Source organism: Denticeps clupeoides, chromosome 9, assembly GCF_900700375.1.
Source record: "Denticeps clupeoides chromosome 9, fDenClu1.1, whole genome shotgun sequence".
Taxonomy (NCBI): domain Eukaryota; kingdom Metazoa; phylum Chordata; class Actinopteri; order Clupeiformes; family Denticipitidae; genus Denticeps; species Denticeps clupeoides.
The window spans coordinates 12,768,090-12,782,116 of record NC_041715.1 but is presented as its reverse complement, the minus strand read 5'-3'; the positions used below and the strand labels follow the sequence as shown (position 1 = coordinate 12,782,116).

General features: G+C 42.6%; 1 protein-coding gene and 2 non-coding genes across 3 annotated transcripts; all 3 read left to right on the top strand.

The window, feature by feature from the left end:
• Positions 1-980: 980 nt before the first annotated feature.
• stat1b (signal transducer and activator of transcription 1b) lies at positions 981-11,713 on the top strand. Its single transcript, XM_028990483.1, has 24 exons — positions 981-1,088; positions 1,895-2,022; positions 2,133-2,277; positions 2,377-2,475; positions 2,597-2,677; positions 2,768-2,846; positions 3,209-3,300; positions 3,396-3,547; positions 6,689-6,847; positions 6,953-7,045; positions 7,144-7,203; positions 7,294-7,323; positions 7,411-7,501; positions 7,592-7,630; positions 7,717-7,803; positions 7,915-8,013; positions 8,095-8,230; positions 8,458-8,513; positions 8,641-8,729; positions 9,239-9,378; positions 9,613-9,801; positions 10,027-10,105; positions 10,343-10,424; positions 10,761-11,713. The coding sequence occupies exons 2-24, from the start codon at positions 1,895-1,897 to the stop codon at positions 10,791-10,793; spliced, it is 2,238 nt and encodes a 745-aa protein (XP_028846316.1). The 5' UTR covers positions 981-1,088; the 3' UTR covers positions 10,794-11,713.
• Positions 11,714-12,817: 1,104 nt separating this feature from the next.
• On the top strand, positions 12,818-12,890 carry trnaa-agc (transfer RNA alanine (anticodon AGC)). The gene has a single exon. It is a non-coding gene; the product is annotated as a tRNA-Ala (tRNA).
• Positions 12,891-13,064: 174 nt separating this feature from the next.
• trnar-acg (transfer RNA arginine (anticodon ACG)) lies at positions 13,065-13,137 on the top strand. Its single transcript has one exon. It is a non-coding gene; the product is annotated as a tRNA-Arg (tRNA).
• Positions 13,138-14,027: the final 890 nt, after the last annotated feature.

Below are 14,027 nucleotides of genomic sequence, written 5' to 3'. Positions count from 1 at the left end.
TCCGGACGAGCGCAGACTGGCCAAGTGACAATGCAAGCGGCCTGACCTGAGGCCTGCTGTATGTGCAGCACTAGGATGTAGACCTTGTCCGTACTTGGCATGTTGAAGTTTTTCCTTGTGTGCAGAAGGGTCAAGTGTGATGGGGTGTCAACTGTAGGACCCATCAAACCCTATTGAGACACACTGTGATTTTGGGCTTTATAAGAAATAAATGCTGTTGATGTTGTCACGGTTCCCGACGGTCTCTGAAAGACTGAGATTGTCGCTGTTTCTACCACTTATACCTAAATATTTTTTTCCTACTATGTGACCCCTATGGGGTTCTGTACTGATTTAATGATTAGTGAAGTCATTTGTCGGCTCTGCACTACACCGGACCAGGGTCCATTCCGTGTGGACTGCAGACGGAATAGATTCTCCCCCATTTAATAAGACGCGGGTTGAAGTGGAATCGGGCCAACTTTCGTTTCTCGGTTTCCCAGCAGCGCCAGAGTCTCACACTTTCGCTTTCTTGGAAACCGCGTGGTTTACTCGCTTTTCACGAACACGTGCTGCCCCCCACCCAACGACGCAGCCACGACCCACCCTCCAGGTCTGGCCACCCGGACAGCGAATTTTACACGCTTGCTGCCTGCCTTGCGTGTTTGTTAAGCCACTCTATGCAGGAGGAGATGCTGATATGTACGTAACGTACGTAAACAGAACCGCGGGCCTGCAGCGTGGTGTTGTTGATTATAGGTGCGAACACGAGTCATAGGTGCCAAACATTCGCGAAAACACGTATGCATTTTAAGTTTCTATTTGCCTTCAGTATTGCTTTCTTCTCGGTCTGGTCCGCGCAGGAGAGGAGGGGCTTTTATACGAGGAGAGGTAGGGGGCGGGCTCTCTCGGCGGGTTCAGGACACTGATTGGCTCGTCGCCGCCGTGGGGCGGTGCTTGCGTTCTCGATTGGTCCGCACTTCGAGGGGCGGGGTCGATCAGCTGGGCGCTTGGAAAATGCGTCGGAATATGGATCGAGCGTCGGAATAGAGCGCGTGAAGAACAGGGACACCTCGGGCTTCTCTGTATTTTTGTGACAATTCTGTAAGGTGAGTCGAATAAAATACCCAATCAAGAGACTACCAGCTGTGACATATGCGCAAAGATTCTTTTTTAAACGTTAACTAATTCTCACGTAATTCATTTAGCTTTTCTTCCTATTTTCATTGCTTTGCTTCATTTTGATTCAACATAATGTTAATGTTCTGTAGCTTTGTGCTGCTTTTTAGAATTTAAATAAAGAACTTTGACCTGCATTTTATGTACAAAAGGGTCTGTATATATATAAACGTTTCATTAATGTTATTTTGCTTATGGCTCTTGTAAAATGCATGCATTTTATTATCTGGTCAGTAGAAATATTGCTGAACGGTGGGTGGATATTGGTCAACAGCTGTTATTTGTTTGTTGTTGAAAAATTGAAAATGACAAACAAAGCATAAAAAAAAAGAAATATTGCTGAACATTACCCTGAGATTTCAGATTAATTATATAGTCGTGGGCTTTGAGAAAACATGGTGCTTATTGTATTTCTGATGCAAGTGATTGTTTTTAGAAAAGTTTTACGCAGTTTACCTGCCGTACATAACAGCCCCAACCGGATGAAACCAGCTACCAGCATTATGCAGCTTTTTATTTTACCAGGGCACCAACATGCTTTGTTTAGAGCAAGGCTGTGGAATTAGAATGGGCGGTGGGGATGTGTATCCACCAACGCCCAGCGAAGACTGAACTGTCCCCGCCAATAATTTCGAAATGAGGCTGCAGCAACTGGATCCGGCACCAGCTGCATCTGCCCCCACCGGTTCCAGAAGGAAATCTGTGCCCTTGGTTTAGAATTTTTTTTTTTTTTCAGATGGCCCAGTGGCTGAGCCTGCAGCAGCTGGAGTCCAAGTACCTCCAGCAAGTTGACCAGCTCTATGATGACACTTTTCCCATGGAGATCCGCCAGTATCTCAGCCAGTGGATCGAGAGTCATGACTGGTTAGCACGATCGCATGCTTTTTTCAGATGACATTTGCCCTACAGAAATTTGGTTTGAAATAAACGTGGACAATATCAGATGAGGATCTTCATCTCCTCATCTGCCTCAGGGAATCGGTGGCTTCTTGTGTCTCTCTGGCGACGGTTCGTTTCCACGACCTGCTTGTGCAGCTTGATGATCAGTACAGTCGCTTTGTGCTGGAAAACAACTTTTTACAGCAGCACAACTTCCGCAAGATTAAACGTAACCTGCAGGTACAGAGTACTTCAAGCTAATATTATTTTCTACATTTTTATATCGTAATTATTGACCATTTCATGTGAAGGCCACACTAAACAGATATCTACCATCAGGAGAATTTTCTGGAGCATCCAGAGCACTTGGCCATGCTAATCAGCAATGCACTGAAAGAAGAGCTGAAGATCCTGAGTACAGCAACATCCCAAATACAGGTTGCTGCGACAAACCCCGATTTCAGTCTGACAATAATGCAATCAGCCACACAAATGATTTTTTCCTTTTCGTTAGTGTGTGCTCTGTAACTTAATTGTCCTTTGTGCACTTGTCCATCAGGAGAATGCAGGCTCATCACAGAAAAACAACCAGCAAAAAGAGCTGGACATCGAAGTGACCAAGCTAAGGAAGATGGTGCAGGTGAAGCACCACAATGTTTGCAAGGTGCAAAAGTCATGTTAAAGCACTCGGGTGATTTAATTTTTTTTTTTAATGTGAACTTTTTATCAGGATTCAGAGCATGACATTAAACTTCTAGAGGATCTACAAGATGAACATGATTTCAAGAGGAAGACCCAACAGAGCAGAGGTAAGTGTAACAGTAACCAGTGCAATGTCAATAATAGTAGACCTTTAAGGACCACCTATGCTCTACCTGAGGTGAGTAGCCCATCTATAGCCCATGCATCTATAGCCCAACAGTTTCTTTTTAAATGTTGAACAGAAATGTTTTGCATTTCAAGTTCATAAAGTTTTGTTTTTACATTTTATTATAGTTATATTATATATATTCTAATTATATTTAGGAAATCTGTAAACATATTACATATATTTTACACTCTAGTGTATAAACATTCTCTTGTAGGTTTAAATTGTTTTAATATATGAACAATTACATTAGTGATTTTCCTGACAGATTTAACCTGTTGTTTTATTGCATTTACCCTGAAGAAAATGACATAAATGGTGCCACGACACAAGAGTTGAAGAAAGAGGAGATGATGATTAGAGAGCTGTTCCTCAGGCTGAACATGAAGCGAGAGGTAACGCACAAACAGAGAAGGACGTCACTTTGTGGTTTTTGAGTTTTGCAAGTCTGTGTGTAAGGTACTAATTATGGGCTCTGCTTGTTGTGCAGCTTGTGATAAGGCAGATGGCTGACGCTCTGAATCTGATGGAACAGATTAAGATGATTCTGATTGTGAAGGAGCTTCCTGAGTGGAAACGACGACAGCAACTTGCATGTATTGGTGGCCCACCCAATACCTGCCTGGACCAGCTGCAGACCTGGTGAGCTGCAGGGGGTGCTGCTGCAACTACTTTCACTTACAGTTATGGCCTTTTTCAGACGCCCCTATCCAGATTGACTTACAATCAGTAGTTACAGGGACAGTCCTCCTGGAGACACTCAGGGTTAAGTGTCTTGCTCATAGGCGAGTGTCTTACCCACTAGGTCACTACCACCCTGAATACTCAAACACTCCCTCTTAATAAGAGAGAGGAAGAATCTACAGCCAATCACGTGTCCAAGGAGTAAAAACATCAGGTTACGTATTCAACCACTGTTCCCTGAGGAAGATGTACAACACAAGAAATGTGGGGATAACCACGCCTCTGCGTGCCCAGCTGAAGACACCTTTAATCATGCCTATAGGAAGGAGATGGGGCAACAAGGGGAGAGGCATTGCCCCCCAATAAGATAAGATAAGATCAACCTTTATTAGTCCCACAAGTTGGAAATTGCATTTGTTATGGCAGAAAGTGGATAGAAACAGAAGTAATAGCAACAAAAACAGGTAAATAGCAGCAAAAAATAAATATGTATATGTATATATCTACAAATGTACAATTGAGATCTACACATGTGCAATGGGTAGAGTAATGGGTAAAATGGGTAAAGTGCAAAATTTGTTATAGAGCCTGACAGCAATAGCCTGCCACTGAAGGAGCTGCTCAGTGCTGTCAGAGTTTCCTGCATGGGGTGGGAGATGTTGTCCAACAGGGATGACAGATTAGCCACCATTCTCCTGTCACTCACCACCTCCACTGGGTCCAGAGGGCATCCTAGAACAGAACTGGCCCTCCGAATCAGCCTGTTCAGCCTCTTCCTGTCCCCAGCAGAGATGCTGCTACCCCAGCAGACCACACCGTGAAAGATGGCTGATGCCACTACAGAGTCATAAAAAGTCTTCAGGAGTGGCCCCTGTACTCCAAAAGACCTGAGCCTCCGCAGCAGGTACAGCCTGCTCTGCCCTTTTTGTAGAGAGCATTTGAGATATGAGTCCAGTCAAGTTTATTGTTCAGATGAAGGTACTTGTGCCTCAATGTCCATACCCTGGATGTCCAGTGGTTGCAGTGGAGGATGTTTGTGCCTGTGGAACTCTACCACCAGCTCTTTGGTTTTTCCAGTGTTGATCTGGAGGTAGTTCTGCTGGCACCAGTCCACAAAGTCCCGTGTCAGTTCTATGTACTCCCTGTCGTCCCCATCAGTGATGAGGCCGACTATTGCAGAGAACTTCTGTAGGAAGCAGTTAGTGGAGTTGTGTGAGAAGTCTGCAGTGTAGATTGTGAAGATTGTCCCTGCGGGACCCCCAAACTGCAGATAACCGTGTCTGACACACAGTCCTGAGTTCTCACATACTGTGGTCGGTTAGCGAGGTAGTCCAGGATCCATGTGGCGAGATGATGGTCCACTCCTGTGTACTCCAGCTTGTCCCTCAGGATTGTGGGTAGAATGGTGTTGAAAACACTGGAGAAATCAAAGAACGTGATTCTCACAGTGCTCCTAGCGGTCTCCAGGTGAGAGAGGGAACGATGTAATAAAACCACCTGCTGCCGAGCTAAGCTGCACCAGGGCGGGGCAATGTAGTATTATACCTTGTTCCTCTTCCTCAGGGAACAGGGGTTATATGCATAATCTGATGTTCCCTTTTAACTCAATTCACTCGGTACAACACAATATGTTTGGGACATATATACCCCACCCAGCGGAAACGAACCAGGGGAAGCGCTGCAGTAGCCACCGAACCACATCCAAAAATATGTGTGTGACAGAAGCTGCTTTGACAGACTGGTCATCTGACAAACAGCTGCTCACATGAGCGAAAAGCCTGAGTACGGAGCACAGGGACACATAGAGTACGGGGAAGTGAGAGATCTGTCAAAATAAAGGCTGTACTAGCCGCTGCATGGCCTGTTTGTAATTTCGACTGAGAATCCCCACACTGCCGAATCACCCCAGCAAATTGCGGTGGGCGTGTCCAAAGCTGCAGGCCGTAACTTCGCGCGACGGTCCACTCTACCCAGGGTGACAGTGAGCATGCACACCAGTCGACCGTCTAGGCAATACTGTAGCAGCCATGCCTGGTCCAAGCCCGGCCGCTGTGGAGAGATGGGAGAATATAGTCTGAAGCAATTCTGACCTCCTTGACGAGTGGGGTGATGGCGCTCTCACTGCCCAGGTCAGCCATGCTCGTCACCTGCTAGGTCTGCAGCAGGGTGACCGAAATCAATGCTCGCTCACCTGAGACAGATAAATCCAGTTGTCAGCTGTCAGCTTTTGTGGAAGTGGGGGGGAAGGCCACTCCACCTCCAGCTTAGCAGCTTCTCCAAAAAACAGAGTGATGAAGGATTGTCCTGATGAACCCTTGCAGCACCATGGGTGGCCTGCAGGTCTTCCTCGTCCAAAGACTCAAGCTCGTTGAAGTCCAATTCGAGCGGGTCCTGCTTGAGCACAGCCTTGAGAACAGGGACGAACAGCGGACTTCCCTTTAACCGTGGGAGCATCAGCGGACGTTTGGCCAAAATCAACAAGAGAGGCTGTTGTCTGTCAAACCTTTTGGAGCATCCAAATTTTTAATATCCAAAACGGTTAGCGAGGTGAAGAGTGTAAGAACTGTGGGGAAATGGATGGTTATGTTGGGGGCGTGGCCCCTCCCCGTTTTGCCCCATCTCCTGCCTATTTACATTTACATTTACATTTACATTTACAGCATTTATCAGACGCCCTTATCCAGAGCGACTTACAATCAGTAGTTACAGGGACAGTCTCCCTGGAGCAATTTAGGGTTAAGTGTCTTGCTCAGGGATACAATGGTAGTAAGTGGGATTCGAACCCGGGTCTTCTGGTTCATAGGCGAGTATGTTACCCACTAGGCTACTACCATTTAATCACCCCTATAGGGGTGATTAAATGTGTCTTCAACTGGACACACAGAGGCTTGGTTATGCTCATACTTCTTGTGGTGTACCGAATGAATCAACTGAAAGGGAACATAATTATATCTGGGGAAATGCACATAATGCACATATTTTTTTTAACATTCGTAGCTTGAAGGTCCAGAGCTTCTCAAAAACACCACATGCTATTATATTGAAATAAATAAATGTCAGGATATCTTAAGCCCATGCAATAGCTGTTTTATTGTGCAGGTTCACAGCAGTTGCAGAAAACCTGAAACTGGTGAGGCAGCAGCTGAAGAAACTTCAGGAGCTGGTGCTGAAGTTCACATATGAGAATGACCCCATCAGTCAAGGAAAAAACACATTGGAGGAGCGGGCACTCTCACTGTTTAAGAACCTCATTGTCAAGTGAGACTGGATTTTGTCATAATGTCTTATTGACAGTTGATGTAGGCAATACATGTAGACACAGACAAACACATCAGCAAGTTGATCTTAAGCTGTTCCTCTCAGCTCCCTGGTGGTGGAGCGGCAGCCATGCATGCCTACACACCCACAGAGGCCCCTGATCATCAAGACTGGGGTGCAGTTCACAGCTAAACTCAGGTCAGCCCTCTCTGTGCCTACATCTCACCTGTTACCATGTTGGTATTTATGGTACAATGTTCAATGTCTTTTTTTTGGGGTTTTCAATGAACGTCCAGGTTACTGATCGTCCTTCCAGAATTCAACTGCCATCTTAAAGTCAAAGTTTCATTTGACAAGTAAGTTGAAATTTCTCTGCAGCTAATCCAAGAGTGCAAATCACTCTCTAGTGGCCACCTCATTAGGTAACCCTTTCTTATCATTTTTAGGGATGTTACTGAATGCAGAACTGTGAAAGGGTATGTATTACATGTATATTTTTTGTTCCTTTTCTGGTCTCTATGTTCTCTGTGTAAGCACATGTGCCTTTCTTCTTTTCTTTCAAGGTTTCGCAGATTCAACCTCTTGGGAACAAATACGAAGATCATGAACATGGAAGACTCCAACACGAGCTTGTCCGCAGAATTCCGACATTTGGTAAAATAAGGATCTTGTTCATTCAAGTCATTTTTACAATTTGGCCACTCCAGACGCTTCTTATAACACAACACGCTTATTTGTCTGCAGCAACTCAAAGAGTTGAAAATGTCTGGCCGAACAAACGAGGTAGGATGTTCCTCTGTTCCTCTGCATGCAGTTCAGGTCAGTTTGCCATCCCGCGCGTGGAGATTCATCTCTTCCTTTCACCCCAGGGGCCCCTCATTGTGACTGAGGAACTGCACTGTGTCTGCTTTGAAACGCAGCTTTCTCTGCCGGAACACAGCATGATCGATCTAGAGGTAAAGATCTTGCTCATTTCTGCCGTGATTCAGCTGTGCACAAAACACACTGCACAGGTTTGATTAGACCTGCTTTGGTCTTTCTACCCACCCTCACGTCTCCATTCCCAGGTGACCTCTCTCCCTATTGTGGTTATCTCCGCCTTGACCCAACTGCCCAGTGCTTGGGCTTCCGTTCTGTGGTACAACATGCTGAGCCATGAGCCCAAGGTATTTTAACTGACTGGTAAAGCTGTGCTTTTCTGCTCTCTGAACATCCCTTGATGGTTCCTGTCTGTCTCCCTGCAACAGAACCTTTCATTTTTCTTGAACCTACCGACTGCTACCTGGGGGCAGCTGTCAGAGGTTCTCAGCTGGCAGTTCTCATCGATCACTAAGCGTGGCCTGAACAGTGATCAGCTCAGTATGCTGGCTGATAAGCTGATGGGTGAGAACACTACTTGCTGAAAGCATAATGACACACAAACGATGAAAAAACAGGATCAGATTTGTACAAATTTTTCTTCAGACACTTCACTCTCAGGTCATGAAAGTGTTAAACTTTTGAATTATGGATACAGTTAGCTGCAGAGGGCAGTAGTCCTCCTGGCCTTAAATCTGACGACAACTGCTATGAATGATTAATTGTGTGCAATAATCTCTCTGACCACTCAGGCCGGGAAGCTGGTGGGAATCCAGATACTCAAATCCTGTGGACTAAATTTTGTAAGGTGGGATTTTATTCAGGAATAATCATTTTCACATTATCATATACAATAATCATATTGTATTATTGTATATGGAAATAAGAATTGGTTGGTTGGTGTAGACGTTACTCTTTTTTTGTTGCTCAAGTAGACAGGTGACAAAGGCTTCTCTTTCTGGCACTGGATTGAAGGAATTTTGGACATTATCAAAAAACATCTGCTGAATCTGTGGAATGATGGGTAAGATAATGTGTGATAAGGGAGCAAAATGAAATAGAGCTTTAATAGTGGTAACAGTTCGGGGGAAATCTTTGTATTATGCATGTGATTAGGTAAATCTTATTAGATTTGATTAATCGTTACTGGTTTGCTTCCAACTAGGAGTACTGTTTAGGCATACGATAGCGGATAAAAGCGTTAGAATCGCTGTCAGAGTGCATATGAACATAATCTCTCAGGTTGTATTATATGCCTGAACCATTCACTGTATTTCATTAAACTGCTATATTACACAAGTAATCTTTAAATGTCTTTAAAGCATTTTACAACAAATGTCCGTTCAAGATCTGCACAAAATTCATATCAAGGTTTAGTCCTGTAGCTAATCAATTAATGTAAAAAGATTATTAATTTCAAGCAAACGCTTGAAAAAAAATCCAGCACAGATATTCGTACCGTGAGATGCTCTATTTGGAATATCTTCCTTGATTTGGAAAAAATTGCAGTTTATTTTTATGTGTACTGTACAGGTTCATCATTGGCTTTTTGAATAAAGAGCGAGAAAAGGCTATGCTAAAGGATAAAACTCAAGGTACCTTTCTGCTGCGCTTCAGCGAAAGCATCCGAGATGGAGCCATCACTTTCACATGGGTGGAGCACACTCTCTTAGGTTTGTGTAGAGAAAAATTAACCATTACATTGACAGTCTATCCATTAAAGGCTAAGAGAAACAACCACAAACATTTCTAAAGCTTTGATGATGGACTCAGTGCATTGAGCATGTTGTATATTTGAGCAGGTAGAGAAGCCAACTGCCATTTAGTGGGTTAATTCAAACTTATCCATAAAGCCATAAGTGTGCAGTATTGTTTCTAATGTTGTGTGTTTGCTGTTTTGTATGTAGATGGGCCCAAAGTACATTCAGTAGAGCCATACACCAAAAAAGAGTTGACGGCCATTCCATTTCCTGACATGCTACGCAACTACAGGGTTATGACTACAGATAACGTCCCATTCAACCCTCTACTTTATCTGTACCCCAATATCCCAAAAGACCAGGCGTTTGGGCGCTACTACAGTAAACCGGTGGAAGGTAAAGTTATGGGTCACCATCTCCACAGAAATGTATCATAAATATCCTGAGGGATTTTTTGCATGTCTAAAATAGTTTGTGAAAGTTGTGGCTAGGACGTTACACCATGACGTTTTGGACACGAAGGGCAGTCCAAGTCCTACCTGCATATATATCTAGCTTCCATTTATGTCATATCTTAAATCTTTGAGTTGCATATATGTTGATACAGTATGTGTCCTGCAGATCCTGGACAGTCCCAGCCCATGGACGCAAAGGGACATTCAAGTGGTTACCTTGAGACCCTGATCATTCCTGTGACTGTGTAAGCTTCCCAGACACACACAATTCCCACAGCTACACAGCCAGATTCTTGGCTTTCGAACATCAGTAGCATTCCAGATGCAAATTCCAGATGCTTTCTCGTTTAGCTTGAGTCACCCAGTGTTACATCATCATGTCCAATAATAAGTGACTTGTTTTTCTTTAGTTTTACATGTAAACCCATATTTCTTTGTTTTTGTATAATTAATGTGATCTGGTGACTACATTGATCCCATAGTGATGACAGACTGCAGGATTCCATGAATGTGCCCGATGTATACGAGATGGCCAGTCTCATGGAAGAAACATTTGATCAAATGGTATGGAGAATAACCCCCATTTTCTATTTTCTAATGAATTTCCACAAAATCAAAATTACTTGCAGGGATGTCTTTGAGCTTAGAGCACTCCAAATAAATCTTGGACTGAAAGTCCTATATAGCTGATTTGGAGTATCATTTTACAATGAAATAATATTTGACTATGGTTTACAGCCCTGAAAACATGTCTAACATTCCACAATGTAAATCTGAGTTTAGAAGTCTTAGTAAACACAACTTCTTCCATTAAATAAGATAGAATGTAATGGTTGTATAGTAAGGCAAATATTAATATTGTTTTGAACAATTCTCAACATTTTCCCTTATATTCCACAGATGGACTGCACGTATGGACCACCTATGGACTAGGGTTGCAACAGTACTCTGTAAAATACCAAACCGTTTGGTCTGTGGGATGTCGGTATTGCAATTAATTTTGAAGCTGAGCTGGAAGTGACGCGGAGAAAAGGAGGCAAACCGGAGGGGGAAAAAGAAACATTCTCACGCAGATGCTGGGATTACTCGCCACTTATAAAACTTCCGGTTTATCAACCTTAATACGTCCAGTTTAATGACTCTATATGTTCAGACATAAAATAATTTAGAGGTCACATGTTCCTTACTGTTACTGTTCTGTTCAAAAGTATAAGTAAAATATATATGTTATATACAAGTTATACGCCCCAGCACCACATAACACATCTTAAAGGTGCATTTCATATCAATTACAAACCGCAGTAAAAAATGACAGCTGCCTTTCAAAAATGCTTTTGAACAGACTTATCACTTCTAATAAACCACAAGAAAATAACCAGCATAAAACATGTACTGAGAACAAATTAAAACCATGATCAAAAAAATGAAGTATGGACTCTATTGTGGGGTACCTGTACCATTAGACCCCTACTATGGACAAATAAATCTGCTTGGGGTGAACCAAAGAACTTCCAACGTAATGGGAGGAATCAAAAAGAATTTGTTCATGTTTAATTGCAGAATTTCCACCTTAAGTTATGCTTAATAGATTAATATGTCTTACTGGTAGATGTCTTGTGTGGTAATATAATATATTATTAGATTAATTAATTTCATTTTACTAGGTCTACATGATGAATTATTCATTCATCATAAAGAATGCATTTTTTTTTATCTTTAAAGGTTTGTTCCACTCCACAAAGTTTCTTGTTTTCATGATTTCTTGGGTTTTCTGAGCTTGAAGTGTAATATTTATGAAGACATATGTTTTGCTTCACAGATGAAAAAATAAATAAATAAAAGGGGCAATCATTGAGGGGAGTGCAAATGAGTGGTAATTTGACAAGGCATGAAATTTACTAGTCCTGCCTAGACCTTGCAATTACAAGCATTGTACACACAGTGCATTATGGAAAGTATTCACAGCGCATCACATTTTCCTCATTTTGTTATGTTACAGCCAAAATGGATTAAAATATACATTTTTTGGTCAGAATTCTACACAAAACAAACCAAAATTGGTTATTCACAGTCTTTGCCATGAAGCTCAAAATTTGGCTCAGGATCATCTTGTTTACCCTGATCATTTGGGAATGGGATGTAATGAAAACAGTTGGAATGGCACACATCTGTCTATTTAAGGTCCCACAGTGGACAGGTCATGTCAGAGCAGAAACCAAGCATGAAGTCAAAGGAATTGTCTGTAGACCTCTGAGACAGGATTGTCTGGATCTGAGGAATCTGGGGAAAGTTACAGAAAAGTTCTGCTGTTTTAAAGGTCCCGATGAGTACAGTGGCCTCAATTATCCTTAAGTGGAAGAAGTTCAAAAACCACCAACCACTTCATGAGCTGGCCGACCACCTAAACTGAGCGATCAGGGATGAAGGGACTTAGTCAAGGAGGTGACCAAGAACCTGATGGTCACTCTGTCAGAGCTCCAGAAGTCCTCTTTAGACAGAGGAGAGCCTTCTAGAAGGACAACCACCTCTGCAAAAATACACTAATCAGCTCATCGAGAGAATGCCAAGAGTGTGCAAAGCAGTAATCAGAGCAAAGGGCGGCTATTTTGAAGAAACTAGATTATAAAACATGTTTTCAGGTATTTCACCTTTTTTTGTTAAGTACATAACTCCACATGTGTTCATTCATAGTTTTGATGCCTTCAGTGAGAATCTACCAACGTAAATGGACATGTAAATAAGCCTGTATTGTATATAAATGCTCATTTGGAGTCATGTCGCTTCGTGTTAATACAATATATTGTTAACATCTTGTGAAAACGGTCTGAAACACTTTTATTTCGGTGGTCGTCTGAAAGTCTGCCAACGTAACCCGAGGTTTTATACGTTCCCACGCCACTTCGCGACAGCGTTGTAGACTCCGCTCTTTGACCGGAGAAGACACGGGCTCGTGCGGAGGGGAATTAGCTCAAATGGTAGAGCGCTCGCTTAGCATGCGAGAGGTAGCGGGATCGATGCCCGCATTCTCCAGCCGACATTTTCTTTTTTCTCACATCAGAGGTCCGCGGTACCGGAAGGTTTTATTTGCACGCTGGAAAACAGCCAGACTTCACCAGCGAAGGACTTGGCCTGAAAAGTTCTTGAATTAAACACGAGTGCGTGATGAAGAGCTACAATACGGACTGTGGCGGACGGCCGTCACGTGGGCCAGTGGCGCAATGGATAACGCGTCTGACTACGGATCAGAAGATTCTAGGTTCGACTCCTGGCTGGCTCGACTCTTTTATTTTTGGTCGGAAAAGGTTGATTACGCGTGACTTGTTATTGTCAAAACATGCGTATTTATTGTCATAAGATTAGCTATTTGAAATATATATATTTAAAAAAGGACTCCACACATTTGTGTACGATATGAAAATGAACCAAAAAGTGACTATGATCTTAACAATGACATAAAAAGCACCAATAACATAAATACCTATGTATGTATAATCTATTTACTTCACACTTTTTTTTGAGGCAGCAGTTGAAGAAGGAGCGCAACAGTGGAGGAGCGGAAACTGTTCTAAAACCTCATCAACCAGACTTAATTTTCATTTATTTGTTTAAGTTCAGTACTCCTTGACTAAAAAAATAATGATTTATTGAGTTGAATAATGGACATTGGTTCCACATGATTCGTTTGATTTAGGCTGCCCCATTTCCTTTGCAATACTTCAAGTCATACACATTAAGTGACGTCAGCTTGATTTTTTTTAAGTAACAAATGATTTTGATTTTATTTTATTGATGAAACATGATTTGGCATTCAATCCAAATCCCATAAACGCTGTTCTGTCATACCACCTAATACATGGCAACATTTGCAGGTTTACCCTCTTTAACACCCTAAACACCCTGTTTGTCAGATCAAAAGCAGTGGTCATTTCCTCACTGGCCCAAGACTTTTTCATGAAACACAATCAGAAATTCAGCATCCTGTATTGGTGACTAAACTGGAACACCATACATGCTTGCGATGTATGCAGCTTGTTCTTCAGTTCCTGTTGACAAACCCCTATGGTCTTGGATAAATGCATCTGCCAGAAATATCTGTAAATGTAAGTGACACCTGAAGCCAGATTGCATGATTCCATGAATTACCCATGAGCCCTCAGGACTACATTA